The sequence below is a fragment of the Mobula hypostoma genome, chromosome 8 (genome assembly GCF_963921235.1).
Source record: "Mobula hypostoma chromosome 8, sMobHyp1.1, whole genome shotgun sequence".
Lineage (NCBI taxonomy): Eukaryota > Metazoa > Chordata > Chondrichthyes > Myliobatiformes > Myliobatidae > Mobula > Mobula hypostoma.
In genome coordinates this window covers 1,556,948-1,583,031 of record NC_086104.1, presented here as the reverse complement: position 1 = coordinate 1,583,031, position 26,084 = coordinate 1,556,948, and the positions used below count along the sequence as shown (strand labels likewise).

Here is a 26,084-nt window from a genome sequence, read left to right as displayed (position 1 = left end):
CACAGACTCGTAGAACATCCCCAGCATCATCCAGCAGATGTTAAAGGACCTCAGTCTCCTCAGGAAATAGAGACGGCTCTGACCCTTCTTGTAGACAGCCTCAGTGTTCTTTGACCAGTCCAGTTTATTGTCAATTCGTATCCTCAGGTATTTGTAATCCTCCACCATGTCCACACTGACCCCCGGACGGAAACAGGGGTCGCTGGTACCTTAGCTCTCCTCAGGTCCACCACCCAGCTCCTTAGTCTTTTTCACATTAAGCTGCAGATAATTCTGCTCACACCATGTGACAAAGTTTCCTACCGTAGCCCTGTACTCAGCCTCATCTCCCCTGCTGATGCATCCAACTACGGCAGAGTCATCCAAAAACTTCTGAAGATGACAAGACTCTGTGCAGTAGTCGAAGTCCGAGGTGTGAATGGTGAAGAGAAAGGAAGATGACAGCACTTTATATCTGCACTGCTTGGAGAGCAGAGATGCTAGGCAAAATAGTTAATAGTGATGGTGACCCTGACCAATACAAATGCAGGAAGTGCATCCAGCTGCAGCCCCTAATAAACCACGTTAAGGAGTTGGAGCTGGAACTAGATGAACTCAGGATCATTCAGGAGGCTGAGAGAGTGATAGATAGGACATATAGAGAGGTAGTTACACCCAAGGTGGAAGACACAGGAAACTGGGTGACAGTCAGGAAGGGGAAGGCCATTAAGGAGCAAGTATACAGTATCCCTCAACAACATTAGTATATCACTTTGGATACTACTGGGGGGATTGACCTAACAGAGGAAAGTCACAGTGGTCAGGTCTTTGGTACTGAATCTGTCCCTGTGGCTCAGAAGGGAAGGGGGAGAAGAGGCACACTGTGGTGATAGGGGATTCGTCAGCCAGGAGAACGGATAGGAGGTTCTGTGGGCAAGAGCAAGATTCCCTGATGGTATGTTGCCTCCCAGGTGCAAGGGTTTGGGATATCTTGGATCGAATACTCAGCATTCTTAAGTTAGAAGGCATGGAATCCAGGGAAGTTTGGCTAGGTGGATTCAGAATTGGCTTGCCTGCAGAAGGCAGAAGGTCGTGGTGGAGGGAGTACATTCAGATTGGAGGATTGTGACTAGTGGTGTCCCACAAGGATCTGTTCTGGGACCTCTACTTCTCATGATTTTTATTAATGACCTCGATGTGGGGGTAGAATAGTGGGTTGGCAAGTCTGCAGAAGACACAAAGGTTGGTGGTGTTGTAGGTAGTGTAGAGGATTGTCGAAGATTGCAGAGACATTGATAGGATGCAGAAGCGGGCTGAGAAGTGGCAGGTGGAGTTCAACCCGGAGAAGTGTGAGGTGGTACACTCTGGAAGGACAAACTCCAAGGCAGAGTACAAAGTAAATGGGAGGATACTTGGTAGTGTGGTGGAGCAGAGGGATCTGGAGGTACATGTCCACAGATCCCTGAAAGTTGCCTCACAGGTAGATGGGGTAGTTAAGAAAGCTTATGGGGTGTTAGCTTTCATAAGTCGAGGAATAGAGTTTAAGAGTCGCAATGTAATGATGCAGCTCTACAAAACTCTGGTTAGGCCGCATTTGAAGTACTGTGTCCAGTTCTGGTCGCCTCACTATAGGAAGGATGTGGAAGCATTGGAAAGGGTACAGAGGAGATTTACCAGGATGCTGCCTGGTTTAGAGAGTATGCATTATGATCAGGGATTAGGGGAGCTAGGGCTTTACTCTTTGGAGAGAAAGAGGATGAGAGGAAACATGATAGAGGTGTACAAGATAATAAGAGGAATAGATAGAGTGGATAGCCAGTGCCTCTTCCCCAGGGCACCACTGCTCAATACAAGAGGACATGGCTTTAAGGTAAGGGGTGGGAAGTTCAAGGGGGATATTAGAGGAAGGTTTTTTACTCAGAGAGTGGTTGGTGCATGGATTGCACTGCCTGAGTCAATGGTGGAGGCAAATACACTCGTGAGGTTTAAGAGACTATGAGACAGGTATATGGAGGAATTTAAGGTGGGGGGTTATATGGGAGGCAGGCTTTGAGGGTCGGCACAACATTGGGGGCTGAAGGGCCTGTAATGTGCTGAACTATTCTATGTTCTACGTTAAGTGGAAGGATGAACAGCCAGAAGTCATGGTCCATGTAGGTACCAATGACATGGTAAGACGAGTGATGAGGTTCTGCACAGGGAGTTCAGAGAGTTAGGTGTTAAGTTAAAGGGCAGAACCTCCATGGTGATCTCAGGATTGCTACCCGTGCCACGTACGAGTGAGGCCAGAACTAAGAAGATTAACATATGGCTAAGGAGTTGTTGTAGGAGGGAGGGCATAAAATTTTTGGATCACTGGGCTCTCTTCCAGGGAAGAAGGGACTGTTTGCAACTGAACTGGAGCAGGACTAATATCCTAGTGGGAAAGTTTGTTAATGCTGCACGGTGGGGTTTAAACTAGAGTTGCAGGGGGATAGGAGCCAGAGTGCCAGAACAGTTGGTAGAGAAGTTGTGAAGGCAGATGTTAGTAGGACCTCCGACGAAGTTAGGAACCGAAAAGTTGAGCATGGTGCAATTAGTGTACTGAGCTGTGCATATTTCAATGCAAGAGGTATCGTAGGAAAGACAGATGATAGTGTTGAGGATGAGGTTGCTGGTTCACAAACAGAGACAATGTGATAGGGCAAAATTGCAGTCAGCAGGATGAGTTGCAATGTAGAAGGTGGACAAAATCGAAAAGGGTGAATACAGAACTGCAATAAAGTAGAGAATTTGCAGCGCAATTGCATGTTGGCAGATATGATGTTGTAGGTATCACAGAATCATGGCTGAAAGAAGATTATAGCTGGGATAGTCTGTTCAAGGAGAGACGCTGTATCAAAAGAAGAGGCAACAAGGCAGAGGGGATGGCAATGGTGTTGGGGAAAAAATGAACTCAAATTATCAGAAGAGATGACACAGGGTCAGAAGGTGTTGAATCTTTGTGAACAGAGTTAAGGAACTGCAATGGTAAAAAGACCCTGATGGGAGTTGCATACAGTAATATAGTAGTAAGGATGTGGTCACAAATTACAATGGGAGATAGAAAATGCATGCCAAAAGGGCAACATTACCCTAGTCATTGAGGATTTCAATATACAGGTAGATTGGGAAAATCAGATTGGTGCTAAATTGCAGCACAGGGAATTTTCAGAGTGCCCACTAGGGGATCAGCTATTCTGGATTGGGTGGCATGCAATGAACCAGAATCGATTAGAGACCTTGAGGTAAAGGAACCCTTAGGGGAAAGTGATGATAATATTCACCCTGAAATTTGAGAAAGAGAAACTAAAGTCAGATATATCAGTATTACAGTGGAGTAAAGGGAATTACAGAGGCATGAAAGAGGAGTTGTTCAGAACTGATTGGACAAGAACACTGGCAGGGATGATAGCAGAACAGCAATGGCTATAATTTCTAGAAGTAATTCCGAAGACACAGGATATATACTGTATACATCCCAAGAGGAAGATGTAGATAGATACTTATTGATCCCAAAGGAAATTACAGTGTCACAATAACATTACAAGTGCATAGATATACAAATATTAGAAGAGAAGTAAGAAAGAATTAAAAAAAGTTACCTCAAACAGTCTAACAGGAGGGGGGGGGGTCATCACTTCCCCAGTTATAAGTTGACTTATTATAGAGCCAATGACAGAGTGTAAGAATGACCTCATATAACTCTCTTTGGAACAGTGCATTTGTCTTAGTCTATTACTGAAAGTACTCCTCTGTACAGCCAAGGTGGCATACAGAAGGTGGGAAACAATATCCAGGATTGCCAGGATTTTCCGAAGGGTCTTTCATTCTATCACAGCCTCCAATATGTCCAGTTTGACTCCTGCAAACCAGCCTTTCTAAACAGTTTATTGAGCCTGTTGGCATCACCCATGTTTTTGCCATTGTCCAACACATCACAGCTAAGAATATGGTACTGGCAACAACAGACTAGTAAAACATGTAAAGGAGAGGCCTGCATACTTCAAAGGACCTCAGTCCCCTCAGGAAGTAGAGGCCACAGGCCCTTCTTGTATACAGCGCCTGTGTTGGTGCTCCACTTAAGTCTGTAATCCAGGTGCATCTCTAGATACTTGTAGATCCTCACCACAAATAGTCACAGGGAGCAGTGCAGACTTCATAGTCCTGAAGTCCACCACCTTTGTCTTAACGATCTTGAGCTGCAGAAGATTCAGCTTGTACCATTTGACAAAGTCCTCCATGAGGCCCTGTATTCATTTTCCTGTCCTCCCTTTACACACCCAACTATTGCTGAGTCTTCAGAGGATAACTGCAGATGACATGACTCAGTGTTCCATCTAAAGTCTGGGGTATACGGGGCATTCTAAAGGAAAGATAACACAACCATGGCTAATAATAAAAGTCTAAGCCAACAGAAAAGGCAAAGGGGGGGACATTATAGAGCAAAAATTAGTGCAAAGTTCGAGGATCGGGAAGCTTATAAAAACCAACAGAGTGCATCTAAATAAGTAATTAAGATAAAGATGGAATACAAAAGTAAGCTGGTCAGTAATATTAAAGAGTGTACCAAAGTTTCTTCAGAAACATAAAGTGTAAAAGAGGCGAGAGTGGACGGCTGGAAAGCGATGCTGGAGAAGTAGGAATGGGTGACAAGGAAATGGTGCATCAGTCTTCACTGTGGAACACACGAGCAGTATGGTGGAAGTTCCAGGTCTTGAGGTCATGAAGTGTGTGAAGTCACCATTATTAGATAGATAGATATACTTTATTGATCCCGAGGGAAATCGGGTTTTGTTACAGCCACACCAACCAAGAATAGAGCATAAATATAGCAATACAAAAATGACAAACAATCAAACAACAATATACAAACTATGCCAGATGAAAATAAGTCCAGGACCAGCCTACTGGCTCAGGGTGTCTCACCCTCCACAGGAGGAGCTGCAAAGTTCGATGACCACAGGCAGGAACAACCACCCGTGACACCCAGTGTTGTACCTCGGTGGAATATGGCCAAAGACTAACAGCAAAAAGTTCCATATCCGGTCTACAAACACGTTCCTCGATCGTAATATGACCAGGATTGCACCATCCGTTGTTAATCAGAACAGTAAGCTCCCAATTCCTTTACGTTTACCGCTCTCAGTGCACTTCCGGTCAGCCCGAACGGTCTGGAAGCCGTCCATGGAAAAGTTTTGATCGGATATGTCCTCGTGCAGCCCCAGTAAAACACATAACACTGCACTCCCGAAATGTTCTCTAAGGCCTGGCTAGCGCCGTCAACTCGTCCATCTTATTACCCACCGAACTCCTCTTCTCCATAAGTCTCTATTATCTCGACCCAGTCCTCTTTCCTCGCCTTTGTGATCCCCCTCTGCATCCTCTGTGTGTTTTCCTCCAGATTTTAGCAGGGGGTGTCCGCCGCTCTGCTCGCTAAACCAGCCGGCATAAGCGCAATCAGCTGGTCCCTGGAATAAACAATGCGACCATACTGCTGCCCCGCTAATGAGACGTGTCGGAATGTAACTATTTCCAGCGCTAAAAACCCAAATAAAACTCTCTCTACCAGCATGTTAGAGAGGGTGCAGCTTCAACGTGTTACCGTGAAAAAAAAATACAACAAATAACGTAAGTTAAAAAAGTAAGAAGAAAAAAGTAAGAATACTAGTCGTAACGGCTGTAACAGAAGGGAGAAAGGCAGGAGAAAGGAAACTACAGGCCAGTTAGTCTGACATCAGTGATTGGGAAGAGTTTGGAGTCGATTATCAAGGATGAGGTCTCTGGATACTTGGAGGCAGATTGATAAATCGGCTGTATTCAGCATGGTTTCCCCAAGGGAAAATCTTGCCTGACAAATATATTCTAAATAAGAAGAAATTTTTGAATTGAAGGAGGCATTGATCGTGCGGATAGTCAGAGGCTTTTTCCCAGGGCCGAAATGGCTAACATGAGAGGGCACAGTTTTAAGGTACAGAGTAGATGTCAGGGGTAAGTTTTGTTACGCAGAGAGTCGTGAGTGTGTGGAATGGGCTGCTGCCAGCGGCGGTGGAGGTGGAAACAATCAGGTCTTTTAAGAGACTCCTGGTTGGATACATGGAGCTTAGAAAAATAGAGGGCTATGGGTAAGCCGAGGTAGTTCTAAAATAAGGACAGCTTTGTGGGCTGAAGGGTCTGTATTGTACTGTAGGTTCTCTATGTTTCTATGAATGCACCCTCAGGTTCTGAAGCAAGTAGCTGGAGAGATTGTGGTGGCATTAACAATGATCTTTCAAGAATCGACAGATTCTGGCATTGTACCGGAAGACTGGATAATTGCAAATGTTACTCCGCTATTCAAGAAGGGCGGGAGGCAGCAGAAAGGAAACTATAGACCTGTTAGCCTGACATCAGTGGTTGGGAGGTTGTTGGAATCGATAGTTAGGGATGAGATTACGGGGCACCTGGAGGCACATGACAAGATAGGCCAAAGCCAGCATGGTTTCCTGAAAGGAAAATCCTGCCTGACAAACGTACTGCAATTTTTTGAGGAAATTACAAGCAGGGTAGACAAAGGAGATGCAGTAGATGAGATGTACATGGATTTTCAGAAGGCTTTTGAGGCCGCACATGAGACTGTTTAGCAAGATAAGATCCCAGGGAATTACAGGGAAGTTACTGGCATGGGAGGAGCATTGGCTGATTGGCAAAAAACAGAGAGTGGGAATAAAGGGATCCAATTCTGGCTGGCTGCCGGTTACCAGTGGAGTTCCACAGTGGTCGCTGTTGGGACCACTGCTTTTTACGATGTATATCAATGATTTGGACAATGGTTTTAATTGATTTGTGGCTAAATTTGCCGATGATACAAAGATAGGTAGAGGAACAGGTAATGTTGAGGAAACAGAGCCTGCAGAGAGGCTTAGATAGTTTAGGGGAAAGGGCAAAGAAGTAGCAAATGAAATACAATGTTGGAAAGTGTATGGTCATGCACTTTGTGGAAGAAATAAATGGGCGGACTATTATTTAGATGGGGTGAGAAATCAAAATGCAGAGATGCAAAGGAACTTAGGAGTCCTTGTGCAAGATACCCTGAAGGTTAACCTCCAGGTTGAGTTGGTGGTGAAGAAGGCAAATGCAATGTTGGCATTCATTTCTTGAGGTATAGAATATAATCTTTCTTTCTTTCTAATCAATCTCCCAATAGCTCTGATGTTGAGGCTCTATAAGGCACTCATGAGACCACACGGAGTATTGCGTGCAGTTTTGGGGTCCTTATTTTGGAAAGGATATACTGACATTGGAGAGGGTTCAGAGAAGATTCATGAGAATGATTCCAGGAATGAAAGGTTTACCGTATGAGGAACATCTGGCAGCTATTAGGCTGTATTCCCTGGAGTTCAGGAGATTGAGGGGTGAGCTCATAGAAACGTTCCAAATGTTAAAAGGCTTGAACAGATTAGATATGGCAAAGTTATTTCCCATGGTAGGAGATTCTCGAACAAGAGGGCACAATTTCAGAATTGAAGGATGTCCATTTAGAACAGAGATGTAGAGAAATTACTTTAGTCAGTGGGTGGTAAATCTGTGGAATTTGTTGCCACGTGTTGCTGTGGAGGCCAAGTCATTGGGTGCATTTAAGGCAGAGATGGATAGGTTCCTGATTAGCCAGGGCATCAAAGGGTATGGGGAGAAGTCAGAGGAGTGGGGATGACTGGAAGAATTGGACCAGCCCGTGATTCAATGGCGGAGCAGACTAGATGGCCGAATGGCCTACTTCTGCTCCTATATCTTATCGTCTTACACTCATAGTGCTTTTAAAATCTTGTAACCTTTTACTCTTTTGCACCTGACATTTCTTCACTCCACTCTTACTTTTTTCTTTATCTTTTGCTTTTACTTATATCTTTATCCACACTTTTCAACCTCTGCCTTAAATATACAGAAAGACTTGGTCTCCACAGCTGATTGCAGCAAAGAATTTCACAGATTCACCACTCTCTGGCTGAAGAAACTCCTCCTCATCTCCGTTCTGAAAGGATGCTCTTGTAGTCTGAGGCTGTGTCCTCTGGTCTTAGACTCTTCCACTAAAAGAAGCATCGTCTTCACATCCACTCTGTCCAGGCCTTTCACCATTCAATAGGTTTAAATCAGGCCACCCCTCATTCTTCTGGTTTCTAGTGAATACAGGCCCAGAGCCATCCAATACTCTTCACGTGACAAAGCCGTTCAATTCCGAAATCATTTTTGTGAACCTCTTTTGAACACTCTCCAGTTTCAGCACATCCTTGCTAAGGGGCCCAGAACTACTCAAAATACCCCAATTAAGGCCTCATCAGTACTTCATGAAGTCTCAACATTACATTCTTGTTTTTATATTCTAGTCCTCTTCAAATGAATGCTAACATTGCATTTGTCTTCCTTACCACAGTCTCAACTGGCAAATTATCCTTTAGGAAATCCTACACAAGGACTCCCAAGTCCCTTTGTGCCTCAGTTCTTTGTATTTTCTCTCCATTTAGAAAATAGTCACCCCTTTCATTTCTTCTACCAAAGTACATGACCATACACTTCACAGCATGTATTCAATCTGTCATTTCTTTGCCCATTCTCCTAATCTGACTTTCCGTTGCCTCTCTACTTCCTCAAAGTAATCTGCACTTAAGACAAGGATGGATAGATTTTTGCATAGTAGGGGAATTAAGGGTTATGGAGAAAAGGCGGGTAGGTGGAGATGAGTCCATGGCCCAATCAGCTGGGATTTTATTGAATGGCAGAGCAGGCTTGACGGGCCAGATGGCCTACTCCTGCTCCTATTCCTTATGTTTTGAATCTTGAGTGGTCAGGGCATGAAAGGATACAGGGAGAAGGCAGAAGATTGGGGCTGGATCAGCCGTGATGAACTGGTGGAGCATACTCGATGGACTAAATGGCCTAATTCTGCTCCTATATCTTGTGGCCTTTCAGCTTTCTACTACTAGCTTTTTCTCCATTTCCTTTGTCCTGTAAGTCTTGCAGTGTGCTATATTCAATTTCAATTGGACCTTATCATCCGGAGAAAAGGAAGTTTTAAAAAGGCAGTTGTTTTCCAGCTCCTCCTCTCACACCCACCTCGTAGAAAAATGGATGACCCGCCATGTCAAAGATGTTAACTTTAATCTCCCGATCCCTCACCTGAACCCTAAGTGGACAAAAACAAAAGTAAGCATTTCTGCATTATTATTCTGCAAAAAGCACCTGAAGTATTGATCTAGTATTCACAAAGAACACCATATCCATCACACTAAATGTTCAAAGTCTCTTCAGACTGCAGTCTGTACTTTACTAATATCAATTGTACATTTCAAGCTCAAATTTATTGTCATTCAACCATATACATGTATATCCTGAAATGAAACCATGTTCCTCTGGACCAAGGTGAACAACACAGGTATATAACTCAAACACAACATGTAAAGTAATATTACCCCAAATAAATTAACAACTAATAAGGTGCATTTACAACACAAGTTAAAAAGTAAACAGTATAACAGCATTGGCACTTATGTGATGAGACCTGGATGGTGTCAGGGAGTTGAGTAGTCATATGGCTTGGGGGTAGAAGCTGTTTCTGACCCGGATAGTCCTTGTCCTAATGCTAAGTTATCTCCTGCATAGGGCATCAAAGAGATTGTTGGACAGATGGAAGGGATCACTGGCAATACCAAGGGCCCTAAATACCAACACTACTGATAAACATCTCTGTTCGGTAGAAGAGGGATCCCAATGATTGTCTCAGCAGTCCTCACGCAAAATGTGAGAGGAACTCAGCAGGTCAGACAGCATCTACGGAGAGGAATAAACTGGCAAAATGCTGGAGGAAAATTGCTTAATGTTATTTCCAGCATACATGTTTAAAGGAGAATGAAGGAATTGTTACTCCAGATCCAATGCAGCATAAAAAATGCAATAAGATAAAGAACAGAATAATAAAGAACCCACAAAACCACATAAAATACATAAGAAAGCTTACTATATACATAAGATTGATATGTGCCTAAAGTGACACTATACACAGGGGCGTCTGTATACGAGGCGACTACCTAGAAATTATGAAATGGTGGTGGTTGGGGGTGTGGAGGAGTGAGTTAGTGGGTGGAGGTGTTGATTAGCCTTACTGCTTGGGGAAAGTAACTGTTTTTGAGTCTGATGACCCTGGTATGGATGCTACTAGTCTTCTCCCTGACAGGAGTGAGGGGGGTATCCATCATGATGTTACTGGCCCTTCTCTGCCACCTTCCTCACCCAAATTACTGAAGTTGGGGGAAATAATAGTCCACAATACTCACTTTGTAACTCCATAATCAATTCCAATAGTCGCCATGTATTTTGAGACAAATCGTTTCTCACAGTATCGCTTGATAATACAGCTCTGGAAAGATAAAATTACAGTTAACACCTGAAAACACCACAAGAGTCTGAAGAGCCCAGACTCAAAATTAAAAGAAAAGATTAGCTTTATTTGTCACATGTACATCAAAACGTACAGTGAAATGTGTCGTTTTGAATCAATGTAAATGAGTGAGGATGGTGCCGGTCAGCCTGCAAGCGTCTCAGTGCTTCTGGCACCACACCTCACTCACCCCAACCCAGAGGTCTTTAAATGTATGAGGAAACCGGAGCACCCAGAGGAAAGGCACATGGTCACGGGAGAAGGTACAAACACCTAGCACAATCTAGCGCTGTAAAACCATGTGCTAACTGGATTCCATTAGCTGATTTCACTCAGTATGCCAGAGTGATATGGAGAGCAGGAACAGCCCATCATTGCTGTCTGAATCCATAAAACAGAGGAGCACAACTAGGCTGTCACCTCCACTCGCAAGTGTGGGTAAGTGTGCCCAACGAGGGAAGAAAACAGATGGTAAGCCGCAACAGCACATTAGTGCAAGGGCTTTTATTTAGTGCCAGGTGGAAAAATGCAAAAACTGCCCAAAAGTTGTGAAGAAAATTATTTACATGCAAATGAAAAAAAAAGGATGCACAAAAATTTACAAATACAGAGGCTTTATCCAAGACACACTTAGTCTTTAACTTTCTAATACAAATCAATGTCTATTCACCAATCATCAACCTCTCCAGCAAAGTCAGACTGAAGGTTTAAATCTGCCTCCGCCTGGCCTGGAAAGACCAAGAAATTCTACTGTTAATCACGTGACCGGACCATAATAATTATTTCAGATGCAGAAGTGCAACATTTTAAACAAGGTTCTAACATCCTAGTTTTAATCCACAGCAAACGTGGCCTACCAGCAGCATCAACAGAGCTGTACGAACTAAATAAAAGTATAGAAGGAATAAGCGGAGCAGCCATTGTCAGGAGTAGGCCAGTGGCAAGAGTAGAAGTGACAGGCTTTGGCTCAAAAGAGGCGTTGGGTCTGTGTAAAGCGTCTGTTAAGGTTTCCTTTTTGGGTTTTTTCCCCTCTCTTACTGTACCATTTCAATGGCTGTGGTGTGCTCTTTGTGCCGGATGTTGGAGAACTGGGAAACCCAGAGCCTCCCGGAGAACTACATTTGCATGAAGTGCATCTGGCTGCAGCTCCTTGAAGACCGTGTTAGGGATCTGGAGCAGCAGCTGGATGACCTTCAGCTTGTACAGGAGAGCAAGAATACAATTGATCAAAGCTACATTCACTCCAAAGTTGCAGGTGGTGAGTAGCTGGGTGACTATTGGGAGAAATGGAAATAGACAGTTAGAGCAGAGCACCCTGTGGCCATTCCCCTCAAAAATAAGTATACCGCTTTGGATACTTTTGTGGGAGATGACCTCCCGGGAGAATGCCACAGCAACTGGGTTACAGACACTGAGAATGGGTCTGTGGTGCAGAAGGAAAAGAGAGAGAAGAAGGGAGCAGTAGTGATAGAGGACTCGATAGTGATGGGGACAGGAGATTCTGTGGATGTGAATGGGACACCCGGATGGTATGTTGTCTCCCAGGTGCCAGGGTCAGTGATGTCTCAGATCACATTCACAACATTTTGGAGATGGAGGGAGAGCAGCCAGATGTCTTGGTACATATTGGTACCAAAGACATAGGAAGGAAAAGCAATGAGGTCCTGAAAAGAGAATGTAGAGAGCTAGGTAGAAAGCTGAAAAACAGAACCTCCTGGGTAGTAATTTCTGGATTGCTGCCTGTACCCCGCGCCTGGAGGGTAGAAACAGGATGATTTGGCAGATAAATGAGTGGCTGAGAAGCTAGTGCAGGGGGCAGGGCTTCAGGTTCTTGGATCTCTTCTGGGGGAGGTATGACCTGTTCAAAAGTGACGGGTTGCACCTGAACCCGAAAGGAACCAATATTCTCACGGGCATGAGATGTTGGAGAGGGTTTAAACAAACTTGGTAGGGAGGTGTGAACTAGACAGAAGGGACTCAGGATAGGATGGATGGTAAAAAAGTAAAGACAGCGTGCAGTCAGACTGTTAGGAAAGGCAGGTAAGTGATGGGACTTAGTTGCAGACAACAGGCTGAGTATCAAATCATTAGGGATGCAGTCAGAAAGGACAGCAAATATGGTACTCAAGGTGTTGTATCTAAATGCGCGTAGTAAAAGAAATAAGGTGGATGATCTTGTTACAATATTACAGATTGCCAGGTATGATGTAGTGACCATCACTGAATCTTGGCTGAAGGATGGTTGTAGTTGGGAGCTGAATGTCCAAGTTTACATGTTGTATCAGAGAGATAGGAAGGGAGGCAGAGGGGTTGGTGTGGTTCTACTGGTAAAGAATGGCATCAAATCAGTAGAAAGATGTGACCTAGGATCGGAAGATGTCGAATCCTTGTGGGTTGAGTTAAGAAACTGCAAGGGTAAAAGGACATTGATGGCAGTAATATACAGGCCTCCCAACAGTAGTTGGGATGTGGATAACAGGTGTAATGCCCTGGGAAAGGCTTCATTGCTAAAGCAATGGTTTCTCTGTAGCAGCAGTGTTCGGGTTATGGCTAGTTATAATGGGGGCTTTGGAATGTGCACCGTCCAATGAGGGGAGTGTTTTTCTTTCTCATGTGCCCGGAGGAGGTATTCGTGGGCTTTTATTGGCGAGAGATGAAGAGAAAAGACACGAGAAAGGAGAGCTCATAGACACAGGACGGAGTGAGGGTCTGGGAGGCGATGACTCTCGGAGGAAATCGATAGTGGATTAATGGATGGGAAACCGTGAGCTCCAACGTGCACATTAGACTGGTTCATTCGAATGGGCCCTTTTCTTCTTGTTTTTCTTTACTAACCCTATAGTCAAATTAAGAATAATAAAGCTAAATAATTTAGTTGCATATAGTGTACTGTCTGATATTTCGTGGTACTGATTTGTAACAAGGTAACACATCATGCAGCATCCACACAAACAAGATTTCACATGTTTGGCGGGGCCAGAGACTGCCTTCCCTAGACTAACGCCACCGGCCAAACCTGAGGGTTACAATTGTGAGGGTATCGTTCCGGGATTGATTTCGTTGGATGCTGTGTGATTGCCCTGTGCATTGAACCAGTCAGTTGTGTGTTTAAGTCTGTGCTAGTATGGATACTGCCAGGGTGGAACGGTGGTGTGCATTCACGGGGATACCAGTAATTAATGCATGCGTGTTGGGTGGGGTAGATATTCGTACTCCGGATGAATTGTTAATTCGACTGTCAAGTACTGTTAAAATTGTCAGCAAAGTTACGATTGCGGGGCAGAGGTTTTATAAAATGGTGAGCACAGACCTCGTTTTACTGCAGACTAGCACTGATGTAACAGCAGTGGAACGGCCTGATACTATCAGGGGCCCAGGTGAGGGGGGGGCCGTGGGCTGTCCATACTTTCCAGGAGGAGGAGAGTGTAGCGGAGTGGGCTGAATTGCAAGTTGAGTTTCCCGTAGCTGGGCGCGGAGACTTCAAAGACAGGGCTCTATCGTTTCTGAGGAGTGAGGGGAATGAATGGTCACATTTGGAATGTCTAATTAGTCCCTGCCCCCCAGTGAAGAGTGAGAGTTCTGAGTTGGCACCAGCCCTTACCTCTTTGGCGAATAAATGGACCAGTGAACAGGCAGAGGCTCCGAGTCATCGGAAGCTAAGAATATTCTCTGGAATAATGCCCATCCCTAAAGGGGAAGAGGAGTATGAGCCTTGGGCAGAGCAGACCTCTCGGTTGTTAGATGAGTGGCAGTGCTCTGATGACATAAAGTGACAGAGATTGGTTGAGAGTTTGAGGGGGCGGGTTGCTGACATCGTGAGATCTGTGAAGTCCCGGTACCCCCTAGCCAATGCTTCTGATTACATGTTAGCACTGAAAAATGAATTTGGCATGACAGCACGTACAATGGAGCTCATGACAGGGTTTCAGAACATGCGTCAGGAGAAGGGGGAGAAGCTTTCTGCCTACATTTTTCAGCTAGAGAGGCAGCTAAATTCCTTGTGGCACAGAGGGGTCTTTTAGGCAGCTGAGATGGATCAGTTTAGAATGGACCAAATAGCAAAGGATGCCCAGTCCCATGACCTGATCACTTGGGGTCTCCGACTGTCTCGTAAAACGCGCCCCCCCACACCCCCGTTTGTTGAGCTGATCAGAGAAGTATGGGAGGAGGAGAACGCGTCAGAGGCACGGTCGGGCTCCATCAGCAGGGTACAGTCCTCGGTTGTAGCCCCTCGTGGGGAAGTGACCATGGGTAGCCCAACCCTGGGAGTAGTAAAGGAGATTGTGGCAGAGTTGAGAACTGAGATATCCCAGTTGTTATCAGTGGGTGTGCCCCCCCACCCCCGTATGATGGGACTGATAGAGAGACAGACCCCCTAAGGGGACAGACTGTACAGAGGGCTACAGGTGGCCAGGGTTTCGCAAGGAGGAGGGATGGCTGGTATTGTCTGTTATATATGGTGAAGAGGACCACTTCAGGCGGAAGTGTGAGCAACAGGAAGCCCCTCGGAGAGTGAGCCTCCGGGTACCTAAGCAGAGAGAGATGTCGGGAAACTTAGAGGAGACTCAGTGAGGGAACTGTCTTGTGTCTCCGGGGGAACATGTCTCCAGCAATATACCAAAGAACCCTCAAAACTGAAAGACCCTATTCTGGAAGGCTTAATGGGGCCATGCTCCAATGTATCGCTACAGATAAATGATATTTATGCTAAAGCCATACTCAACATGGGGTCGCAGGTCACATTGCTGTACCGTTCGTTTTACAACCGGTATCTGATGCATTTACCATTGGCACCATTCAGTGCACTGGAGATCCGGGGTCTGAGTGCTGATGATTATCCATACGATGGTTATTTGTCAGTGAAGCTGGAGCTCTCAGAGGCCAATGTGGGAGTGGCTGAGGTCTTTGATACATTAGTGCTGGTTTGTCTAGACCCCATTAAGAAGGGCGGTATTTCAATTCTGGTGGGGACCAACACTCCTCTTGTGAGGAGGCTCATGGGGGCCTGCAAGGAGAAGGCTGGCGAGAGCTTTCTGAGAACATTGACCATTCACCTGGTGTTTTGAGCTGCATTTGAGGAGGTGTGTGGCTGCATTGGGCCAGATACCGAATTTAGACGAGGGACTGTGTGGTTCACCCAGTCAAAGCCAATCGTGTCATGGCCCGGGGAAGTAGGGAGAGTGATGCGGACTCCCAAATTTCCCAGAATGCCTGAGGGCGAGCCCCTTAGTGGATGCTCCGGAAGACCATGAGGGGGAGTCGGGATTTCCTGCTGGGGTACTGGTGAGGCCCGAACTGCAGAAGCCCTCAGTTATACGGGCAAACAGGATGGCAGTGATTGTCGGGAACACTGCAAAGTGGGAGGTCACCTTCAAGCGGGGGATGCCCCTGGCGTATCCGTTCCTGGTGACGGTAATGTCTAGTGTCCCGGTGAAACAAGCCGGGGAGAAACCCTCTGAAAAGAGGAGCAAGTTGACCGCTGAGTCATTCAACTTCGGGAACTCCCCAGTACCTGTGGGTTGGAAGAGGAGGTTGATACAGAAGATGTTTAAGCTGTGGAAGGTGTCTTTTCCACTGACAATTTTAATGTGGGTTGTTCCAAGAGCACTCGTCACACTATCTGGGTGACAGAGGACACCTCGTTCAGAGAGAGGTTGCGGCTACTGGTCACTGCAGAGATGGAAGACGTTTGGCAGTATTTGTGCAAGTTGAAGGAAGCTAGGATCATCACTGAGTCTTGAAGCCCCTATGTGTCCCAATAGTAGCGTCAGCAATGCTGGGGACATCTTCTCACTGGATGGAGTAGCTAGAGATCCATCTAAGATATAGGCGGTGACCACATGGTCAAGGCCCCAGACTGTGAGCGTTTTGTGCTCGTTCCTCGGGTTCTGTGGTTACTATCGGAGGTTTGTTAAGGGCTATGCAAAAGTGAGTCACCCGTTGAATCAGCTTCTGTTTGGTTCCCCTCCCTTGGGGAAGAAAAGGAGGGGAACAAAAGGAGAGCAAGGTAGAGAATATCTTAGCCTTTCAGAGCCTTTTGGACCGAGGTGGGACGCCAAATATGAAGAGGCATTTCAGTCGTTGAAGGAGCTGCTGATCCAGGCACCGGTGCTGGCTTTTGCAGAACCCCGATTGCCATATGTACTGCATATGGATGCAAGCTGCGAGGACTTAGGGGATGTCCTGTTATCAGGGTCAGGGCTCCGGGTTGAAACCTGTTGCATTTGTCAGCTGGAGTCTGTTGCTCTCTCAGAGAAACTATCCCATGCACAAGTTTTCTGGTGTTGAAATGGGCTGTGGTAGATAAGCTGAGTGACTAACTCTATGGTGCCAAGTTTGAGGTGAGGACCATATAACCATATAACGGACAATAACGGGATGGCAGGACTTTCATATGAAGAAAGACTGGATGAACTAGGCTTGTACTCGTTGGAATTTAGAAGATTGAGGGGGGATCTGATTGAAATGTATAAAATCCTAAAGGGACTGGACAGGCTAGATGCAGGAAGATTGTTCCCGATGTTGGGGAAGTCCAGAACGAGGGGTCACAGTTTGAGGATAAAGGGGAAGCCTTTTAGGACTGAGATTAGGAAAAACTTCTTCACACAGAGAGTGGTGAATCTGTGGAATTCTCTGCCACAGGAAACAGTTGAGGCCGGTTCATTGGCTATATTTAAAAGGGAGTTAGATATGGCCCTTGTGGCTACGGGGATCAGGGGGTATGGAGGGAAGGCTGGTGCAGGGTTCTGAGTTGGATGATCAGTCATGATCATAATAAATGGCGGTGCAGGCTCGAAGGGCCGAATGGCCTACTCCTGCACCTATTTTCTATGTTTTCTAATAATCCCTTAACTTACATCCTGACCTCGGCGAGATTGGATGCCACAGGCCAACGGTAGTTGGCAGCGTTGTCTGCGTATGATTTCAGCCTGCAGTACCGGCCGGGAAGCAGACACATCGATGCTGATGCTTTGTCCTGACATGCGCATGAAGGGCTGGACAGGGATGAAGAGTGAGAGAGCGTTCCTGCCCTGGGAGTGAAAGCCATGTGTCAGTTTGCCATCACAGTGAAGGCAGACGGAAAGCTATAGACCTGTTAGCCTGACATCAGTGGTTGGGAAGTTGTTGGAATTGATTGTTAGGGATGAGATTATGGAGTACCTGAAGGCACATGACAAGATAGACCAAAGCCAGCATGACTTCCTGAAAGGAAAATCCTGCCTGACAAACCTACTGCAATCCTTTGAGGAAATTACAAGCAGGGTAGACAAAGGAGATGCAGTAGACGTGATGTACTTGGATTTTCAGAAGGCCTTTAACAAGGTGCCGCACATGAGGCTGCTTAGCAAGATAAGAGCCCATGGAATTACAGGGAAGTTACTAGCATGGGTGGAGCATTGGCTGGTCGGCAGAATACAGAGAGTGGGAATAAAGGGATCCTATTCTGGATGGCTGCCGGTTACCAGTGGAGTTCCACGGGGGTCGGTGTTGGGACTGCTGCTTTTTACGATGTATGTCAATGATTTGGACTACAGTATTAATGGATTTGTGGCTAAATTTGCTGATGATACGAAGATAGCTGGAGGAGCAGGTAGTGTTGAGGAAACAGAGATCCTGCAGAGAGATTTAGATAGTTTAGGGGAATGTTGCAAAGTGTATGGTCATGCAATTTGGTGGAACAAATAAACAGGCAGACTATTATTTAGATGGAGAGTGAATTCAAAATGCAGAGATGCAAAGGAACTTGGGAGTCCTTGTGCAAGATGCTCTAAAGGTTAACCAGGTTGAGTCGGTGGTGAAGAGGCGAATGCAATGTTGGCATTTATTTGTACAGGTATAGAATATAAGAGCAGGGATGTGAAGTTGAGGCTCTATAAGGCACTCATGAGACCACACTGTTTTTTTAGATTATGACAACACTCAGTCCTCTTTTATTGTCATTTAGAAATGCACACATGCATTAAAAAAATGATACAATGTTTCTCCAGCATGATATCACAGAAAACAAGACAGACAAGAGATTAACACTGACAAAACCACATAATTATACCATATAGTTACAGCAGTGCAAAGCAATACCATAATTTGATGAAGAACAGTCCATAGGCACAGTAAAAAAAAGTCTCAAAGTCCCGAGTCGATCGACTCCCGAGTCCCCAATATTAGGCAGCAAAAGGGAGAAACTCCCTGCCATAAACCTCCAGGCACCGTCAACTTGCCGATACCTTGGAAGCAGCCGACCACAGCCGACCCTGAGTCCATCCGTCCGAAAACTCTGAGCTTCCGAGCAGCCTCTCCGATACAGCCTCCCGAGCACCATCCTCTGCCAAGCGCCTTCGACCTCTCCCCGGCCGCTGAAACACGCAAAGCCGAGGATTTCGAGGCCTTCAGCTCCAGAGATTCCGGTTACCACACAGTAGCAGCGATAGCAAAGCAGTCATTTCAGAAGTTTTCCAGATGTTCCGCTATGCACTCATGTCTGTCTCCATCAAATCAGGATTGTGCACGATCTCCTACTTGAAAGATAACAGATATTCATCACCAGAGAGGCCGTGCGCGCTGTCGTCACGTCGCCATCTTCTCCCCGACACCCCAGAAATTGGAGTATTGTGTGCAGTTTTGGGCTCCTTATTTTAGAAAGGTTATACTGACATTGAAGTGGGTACAGAGAAGATTCACGAGAATTATTCCAGGAATGAAAGGGTTACCATATGAGGAACGTCTGGCAGCTCTTGAGCTGTATTCCATGGAGTTCAGGAGAATGAGGGGGGATCTCATAGAAACATTCCGAATGCTAAAAGGCCTGAACAGATTAGATACAGCAAAGTTATTTCCCATGGTAGGGGATTCTAGGAGAAGAGGGTATGACTTCAGGATTGAAGGACGTCCTTTTAGATCTGTGATGCGGACAAATTATTTTTCGTCAGAGAGTGGTAAACCTGTGGAATTTGTTGCCACGAATGGCTGTGGAGGCCAAGTCATTGATAGATAGGTTCTTGATTAGCTAGGGAATCAAAGGGTACGGGGTGAAAGCAGGGGAGTGGGGATGACTGGAAGAATTGTATCAGCCCATGATTGAATGGCAGAGCAGACTTGATGGGCTGAATGGCCTACTTCTTCTTCTATATCTTGAGGTCTCACAGCATCCTGGCATAGGTCTAAGGCCATGTGAAGAACCATTGAGATTGCGTCTGCCATTGACCTATTGCAGCAATAGGCAAATTGCAGTGGGTCCAGGTCTTTGCTGAGGCGGGAATTCATTCTAGTTATGACCGACCTCCCAAAACATTTCAGCACTGTAGATGTGAGTGCTACTGGGCGATAGTCATTAAGACAGCTCACATTATTCTTCTTAGGCACTGGTATAATTGTACCAGTACCCTGACATTCTCCTGTAAAGTGTCTTGATACAATTTTGAATTTATTCTTCCCTCAATGATTGCAAGCTGTCCAGCCCCTGAGACAACAAAGCAGCCCCAAACCATGATGCTCCTTCCACTATGCTTCACAGTTGGGATGAGATTTTTGTGTTGGTGTGCAGTGTCCTTTCTCCTCCAAACATGGCAACGTGCATTACTACCCAAAAGTTCAACTTCTGTCTCACCTGTCCACGGAGCATTGTCCCAGAAGCATTGTAAAACATCCAGGTGGTCTTTTGCAAACGAGACATGCAGAAATGTTTTTGTTTTGGAGAGCAGTGGTTTCCTCTGTGGTGTCCTTCTATGAACACCATTCTTGTTCAGTGTTTTTCTTATAGTGGGTACATGAACAGACACTTTAGCAGGCCTTTTGCTGTTACCCTTGTGTTCTTTTTCACCTCCTTCAGCATTACAGTTTGCAGGATGCCCTAGGGCGAGTAGCAGCAGTACTGAATTTTCTCCATTTGTAGACAATTTCTCTTACTGATGAACACTCGAGTCTTTAGAAATACTTCTGTTGCCTTCTCCAGCTTCATGCATCTCTACAATTCTTCTTCTAAGGTCCTCTGAAAGTTGTTTTGATCGAGGCATGGTGTACCTAACTACAAATTGCTTCTGTAGAAGGCATTACCCCAGAGGTTCACATACTTTTTTGAAACCAGATTGTGATTGTTTAAGTGGTGCACTCAGTATTTGCAAGAAGAAATACAATCGTTTGTGTGTTATTAGTTTAGGCAGATGTGTTTGTCTATTATTGTGACTTAGATGAAGATCAGACCACATTTTATCAGTAATTAATGCAAAAAGCAGGCAATTGCAAATGGAAATCCCTCCTCATTTCCATTCTATGAGACATGTCATCTACATAAATTCTCTAATGACTCAGCAATAGTTTGGTGTATAAAGGGAGGATGGGAGGATGAATACAGAGCTCTGGTAGAAGAATTTGTCAAACGGTACAAGCTGAGTCATCTGCAGCTCAGCGTCAGTAAGACAAAGGATATGGTGATGACCTAAGCCTGCACTGCTCCCTGTTATTATTGATGGTGAGGATATGGAAGTGGAACGGATAGGAGGTTCTGTGGGTGAAAATGAAATTCCCAAATGGTACGCTGCCTCGCTGTGCCAGAGTCCAGGACATCTGTGATTGAGTCCTCAGCATTCTTAAGTGGGAGGGTGAACACCCAGAAGTCATCATCCATGAAGGTACCAATGGCATGGGTAGGACATGTGATGAGGTTCCGCATAGGCTGTTCAGTGAGTTAGGTGTTAAGTTAAAGGGCAGGACCTCCAGGGTTGTGATCTCAGGTTTGCTACCTGTGCCTTGTGCGAGTGAGGTTAGAACTAGTAAGATTATACAGTTTAATATGTGGCTAAAGAGTTGGTGTTCGAGTGAGGGCATATGATTTTTGGATCATTGGGTTCTCTTCCAGGGAAAGTGGGACATGTACAGAAGGATGGTTTGCACCTGAACTGGAGCGGGACTAATATCCTAGCGGGAAAGCTTGTTAATGCTGCACGGTGGAGTTTAAACTGGAGTTGCAGGAGATGGGAACCAGAGTGCCAGAACAATTAGTGGAGTGGTTGTAGAGGAAGATGTAAGTAAGACCTCAAAATTAGGTTGAGCATGGTGTGACTAATATCCTGAGCTGCATATATTTCAATGCAGGAAGTATCATCGGAAAGGCGGATAATAGTGCTGAAGTTGAAGTAGCTGGCTTACAAACAGAGGCAATGTGTAGTGAGGAAAGGCTATTGATAGGGCAAAATTGCAGTCAACAGGATGATTTGCATCGTAAAAGGCAGACAAAATCAAAAAGGGTGAAACAGGATTGAAGGTATTAAATGTATGCTATGCACCTTGGCCCCAGAGGAACCTGTCCCATTTGACTGTATCCATGTTTGGTTTGAATGATAATTAGACATTGATTGAAGTACAGCGGAGACACAGTAGAAGCATTCCTGCACAATTCCTGGGCTCAAAAGGGTAGGGAACTGAAGAGGGTGGCAGCAACAATAGGGTACTGAATAGTTGGGGGACAGACAAGTGTGGATGCTAAAAAGAAACACGGATGGTAGTTTGCCTCCCAGGTGTCAGGATCCGTGACATTTCTGAATGCATCCACAATATCCTGAAAAGGGAGAGTGAGCAGCCGTGGTACATACTGGTACAAATAACATAGGTAGAAAAAGGGAGGAGGTCCTGAAAACAGAATCCAGGGTGTTAGGAAGGAAGCTGAGAAGCAGGACCTCAAGGGAATCTTGGGATTGCTGCCTGTGCCACGTGACAGTGAGGATAGGAATAGAATGAGCGGGTAAATAAATACATGGCTGAAGAACTAAGGCAGGGATTCAGATTTATGAATAATTGGGACCTCTTCTGGTGCAGGTGTGACATGTACAAAAGGGATGGGTTGCACTAAAATCCAAGGGGGATCAATATTCTTGTGGACAGGTTTACTAGAGTTGTAGGGAGTGGTTTAAACTAATATGCCAGGGAGATGGGAACCAGGATGATAGAGCTGAGGATGAGCCAGCAGGTTTACAAGTAGATGATGGGTGCAACATGAATGTAAGGAAGGACGAGCCAATGATTGTCCTTCCAACCAATGGAAGGTTTCTTGACACAATATGTAGATAAGCCTACAAGAGGAGAGGCTGCACTTGATTTGGGATTGGGAACTGAACCTGGTCAGGTGTCAGATCTCCCAGTGGGAGAGCATTTTGGAGATAGTGATCATAATTCTATCTCCTTTACAATAGCATTGGAGAGAGATAGGAACAGACAAGTTAGAAAAGCGTTTAATTGGAGGAAGGGGAATTATGAGGCTATCAAGCAGGAAATTGGAAGCTTAAATTGGAAACACATGTTCTCAGGGAAAAGTACAGAAGAAATGCAACAAATGTTCAGGGGAAATTTGTGTGGAATTCTGCATAGGTACGTTTCAATGAGACGGAAGTTATGGTAGGGTACAGGAACTGTGGTGTACAAAGGCTGTAATAAATCTAGTCAAGAACAGAAAAGCTTACAAAAGGTTCAGAGAGCTTGGTAATGTTAGAGATCTAGAAGATTATAAGACTAATAGGAAAGGAGCTTCAGAAGGAAATTAGGAGAGCCTGAAGGGGCCACGAGAAGCTCTTGGTGAGCAGGATTAAGGAAAACCCCAAGGCATTCTACAAGTATGTGAAAAGCAAGAGGATAAGATGTGAAAAAATAGGACCTATTAAGTGTGACAGTGGGAAAGTGTGTACGGAACCAGAGGAAATAGCAGAGGTACCTAATGAATACTTTACTTCAGTATTTACTGTGGAAAAGGATCTTGGTGATCGTAGTGATGACTTGCAGCAGACTGAAAAGCTTGAGCATGTAGATATTAAGAAAGAGGATGTGCTGGAGCTTTTGGAAAGCATCAAGTTGGATAAGTCACCGGGAGCAGATGAGATGTACCGCAGGCTCCTGTGGGAGGCGAGGGAGGAGATTGCTCAGCCTCTGGCAATGACCTTTACATCATCAATGGGGATGGGAGAGGTTCTGGAGGATTGGAGGGTTGCAGATGTTGTTCCTTCATTCAAGAAAGGGACTGGAGATAGCCCAGGAAATTACAGACCAGTGAGTCTTACCTCACTGGTTGGTAAGTTGATGGAGAAGATCCTGAGAGGCAGGATTTATGAACATTAGGAATAGTCAGCATGGCTTTGCCAAGGGCAGGTCGTGCCTTATGAGCCCAATTGAGTTTTTTGAGAATGTGACTAAACACATTGATGAAGAAGGAGCAGTAGATGTAGTGTATATGGATTTCAGCAAGGCATTTGATAAGGTACCCCATGCAAGGCTTATTGAGAAAGTAAGGAGGCATGAGATCCAAGGGGACATTGCTTTGTGAATCTAGAACTGGCTTGCCCACAGAAGGCAAAGAGTGGTTGTAGACGGGTCATATTCTGCATGGAGGTCAGTCACCGGTGGAGTGCCTCAGGGATCTGTTCTGGGACCCTTACTCTTCGTGATTTTTATAAATGACCTAGATGAGGAAGTGGAGGGATGGGTTCGTAAGTTTGCTAATGACACAAAGGTTGGAGGTGCTGTGGATAGTGTGGAGGGCTGTCAGAGGTTACAGCAGGACATTGATAGGATGCAAAACTGGGCTGAGAAGTGACAGATGGAGTTCAACCCAGATAAGTGTGAGGTGGTTCATTTTGGTAGGTCAAGTATGATGGCAGAATATAGTATTAATGGTAAAACTCTTGGCAGTATGACGGATCAGCGGGATCTTGGGGTCCGAGTCCATAGGACGCTCAAAGCTGCTATGCAGGTTGACTCTGTGGTTAAGAAGGCGTACAGTGTATTGGCCTCCATCAACCGTGAGATTGAGTTTAAGAGCCAAGAGGTAACGTTGCAGCTATATAGGACCCTGGTCAGACCACACTTGGAGTACTGTGCTCAGTTCTGGTCGCCTCACTACAGGAAGGATGTGGAAGCCATAGAAAGGGTGCAGAGGAGATTTATAAGGATGTTCCCCAGACTGGAGAGCATGTCTTACGAGAATAGAATGCCTTTTCTCCTTGGAGCGACGGAGGATGAGAGGTGACCTGATAGAGGTGTATAAGATGATGAGAGGCATTGATTGTGTGGAGTCAGAGACTTTTTCCCAGGGCTGAAATGGTTGCCACAAGAAGACACAGGTTTAAGGTGCTGGGGAGTAAGTACAGAGGAGATGTCAGGGGTAAGTTTTTTACTCAGAGAAGTGGTGAGTGTGTGGAATGGGCTGCTGGCAACGGTGGTGGAGGTGGATACGATAGGGTCTTTTCAGAGACTTTTGGATAGGTACATGGAACTTAGAAAAATAGAGGGCTATAGGTAAGCCTAGTAATTTCTAAGGTAGGGACATGTTCGGCACAACTTTGTGGGCCAAAGGGCCTGTATTGTGCTGTAGGTTTTCTATGTTTCTATGATTAGGTACAGATGCAAACAGAGCAAAGAGCTAAATTGGACCACAGAGGCAAAATTCAAAAGGGTGAAGAATGCTGTACTGAAGGTTCTGTATTTAACCGCACTTTGCATTCGTAATAAGGTGGACGAACATGTGGCAGAAATAGAGGTTGGTCTGTATGAGTTGGGAGCTTAACAACAAAGGATATACTTTGTATCAAAAGGACAGGCAGAAAGGCGTAGGTGGTGGTCTGGCTCTGTTGGTAAGAGATGGAATCACATCTTTAGAAAGAGGTGACATAGGGTCAGAGAATGTTGAATCTTTGTGGGTGAAGTTAAGAAACTTCAAGGGTAAAACAAAACATTATGGAAATCATACATAGGCCTCCAAATAGTCACCGAGATGTGGGGTCGAGATTGCAAAAGGAGCTGGAAAAGGCATGTAATAAGGGTAATGTTACAATTGTAATGGGGGATTTCAATATGAAACAGATGGGGAAAATCAGGTTGGTGTCGGATCGCAAGAGAAGGAATTTGTTTTATATGTACAAGATGGCTTTTTAGAGCAGCTTTTGCTTGAGCCTATTCGGGGAAAGGCTATCTTAGATTGGGGGTTGTGTAATGATCCAGATCTTATTAGGGAGCTTAACATAAAGGAACCCTTAGGAGGCAGTGATCATAATATGATTGAATTCATACTGCAATTTGAAAGGGAGGAGCATAAGTCACATGTATCAGTATCGTAATGGAATAAAGGGAATTGAAGAGATATGAGACAGGAGCTTGCCCAAGTGGATCGGAGGGGGATACTGGCAGGGATGATGGCAGCACAAAGATGGCTGAAGTTTCTGGGAATAGTTCACAAGGCGCAGGACAGATATTCTCAAATGGCAGAGGTAGGGAACCGTGGCAAACAAGAGAAGAACAAAAGACAACTAAAAATGCTATAAGGAAAAAGATGAAATATGAGGGCAACTTCGCTAATAATATAAAGCAGGATACTAAAAGTTCTTTCAGTTCTATAAAGAATAAAGTGAGGTGAGAGATGACATTAGACCACTGGAAAATGACGTCGGTGAGGTTGTAACACGGGACAAAGAAATGGCAGATGAACTTCATGAGTACTTTGCATCAATCTTCACTGTGGAAGACACTGGAGGTGCCAGAGGTCTGTGAATGTCACGGAGCAGGAGTGAGTACCATTGTTATTACAAAGGAAAAAGTGCTAGGCAAACTCAAAAGGCCTTAAGGTGGATAAGTCACCTGGACCAGATGGACTACATCGCAGAATCCAAAGAGAAGTTGCTGAAGAGATAGTGGATGCATTAAT

The 26,084-nt window shown here is 45.2% G+C and overlaps 1 protein-coding gene across 4 annotated transcripts in view; it reads right to left on the bottom strand.

Annotated features, from left to right (window-relative positions):
- Window positions 1-26,084, bottom strand: part of dnajc27 (DnaJ (Hsp40) homolog, subfamily C, member 27) — a 60,883-nt gene that overhangs the window by 23,606 nt on the left and 11,193 nt on the right. For all 4 annotated transcript variants that reach the window (XR_010018868.1, XR_010018869.1, XM_063055379.1 and 1 more), the window contains exons 2-3: window positions 10,305-10,387; window positions 9,088-9,157 (exon numbers count right to left, since the gene is read on the bottom strand). Coding sequence is in view for 2 of the 4 variants with exons in the window: in XM_063055379.1 (XP_062911449.1) it covers window positions 9,088-9,157; window positions 10,305-10,387 (153 nt within the window). In the remaining 2 variants the exon portion in view is untranslated. The remainder of the gene's footprint in view (window positions 1-9,087; window positions 9,158-10,304; window positions 10,388-26,084) is intronic.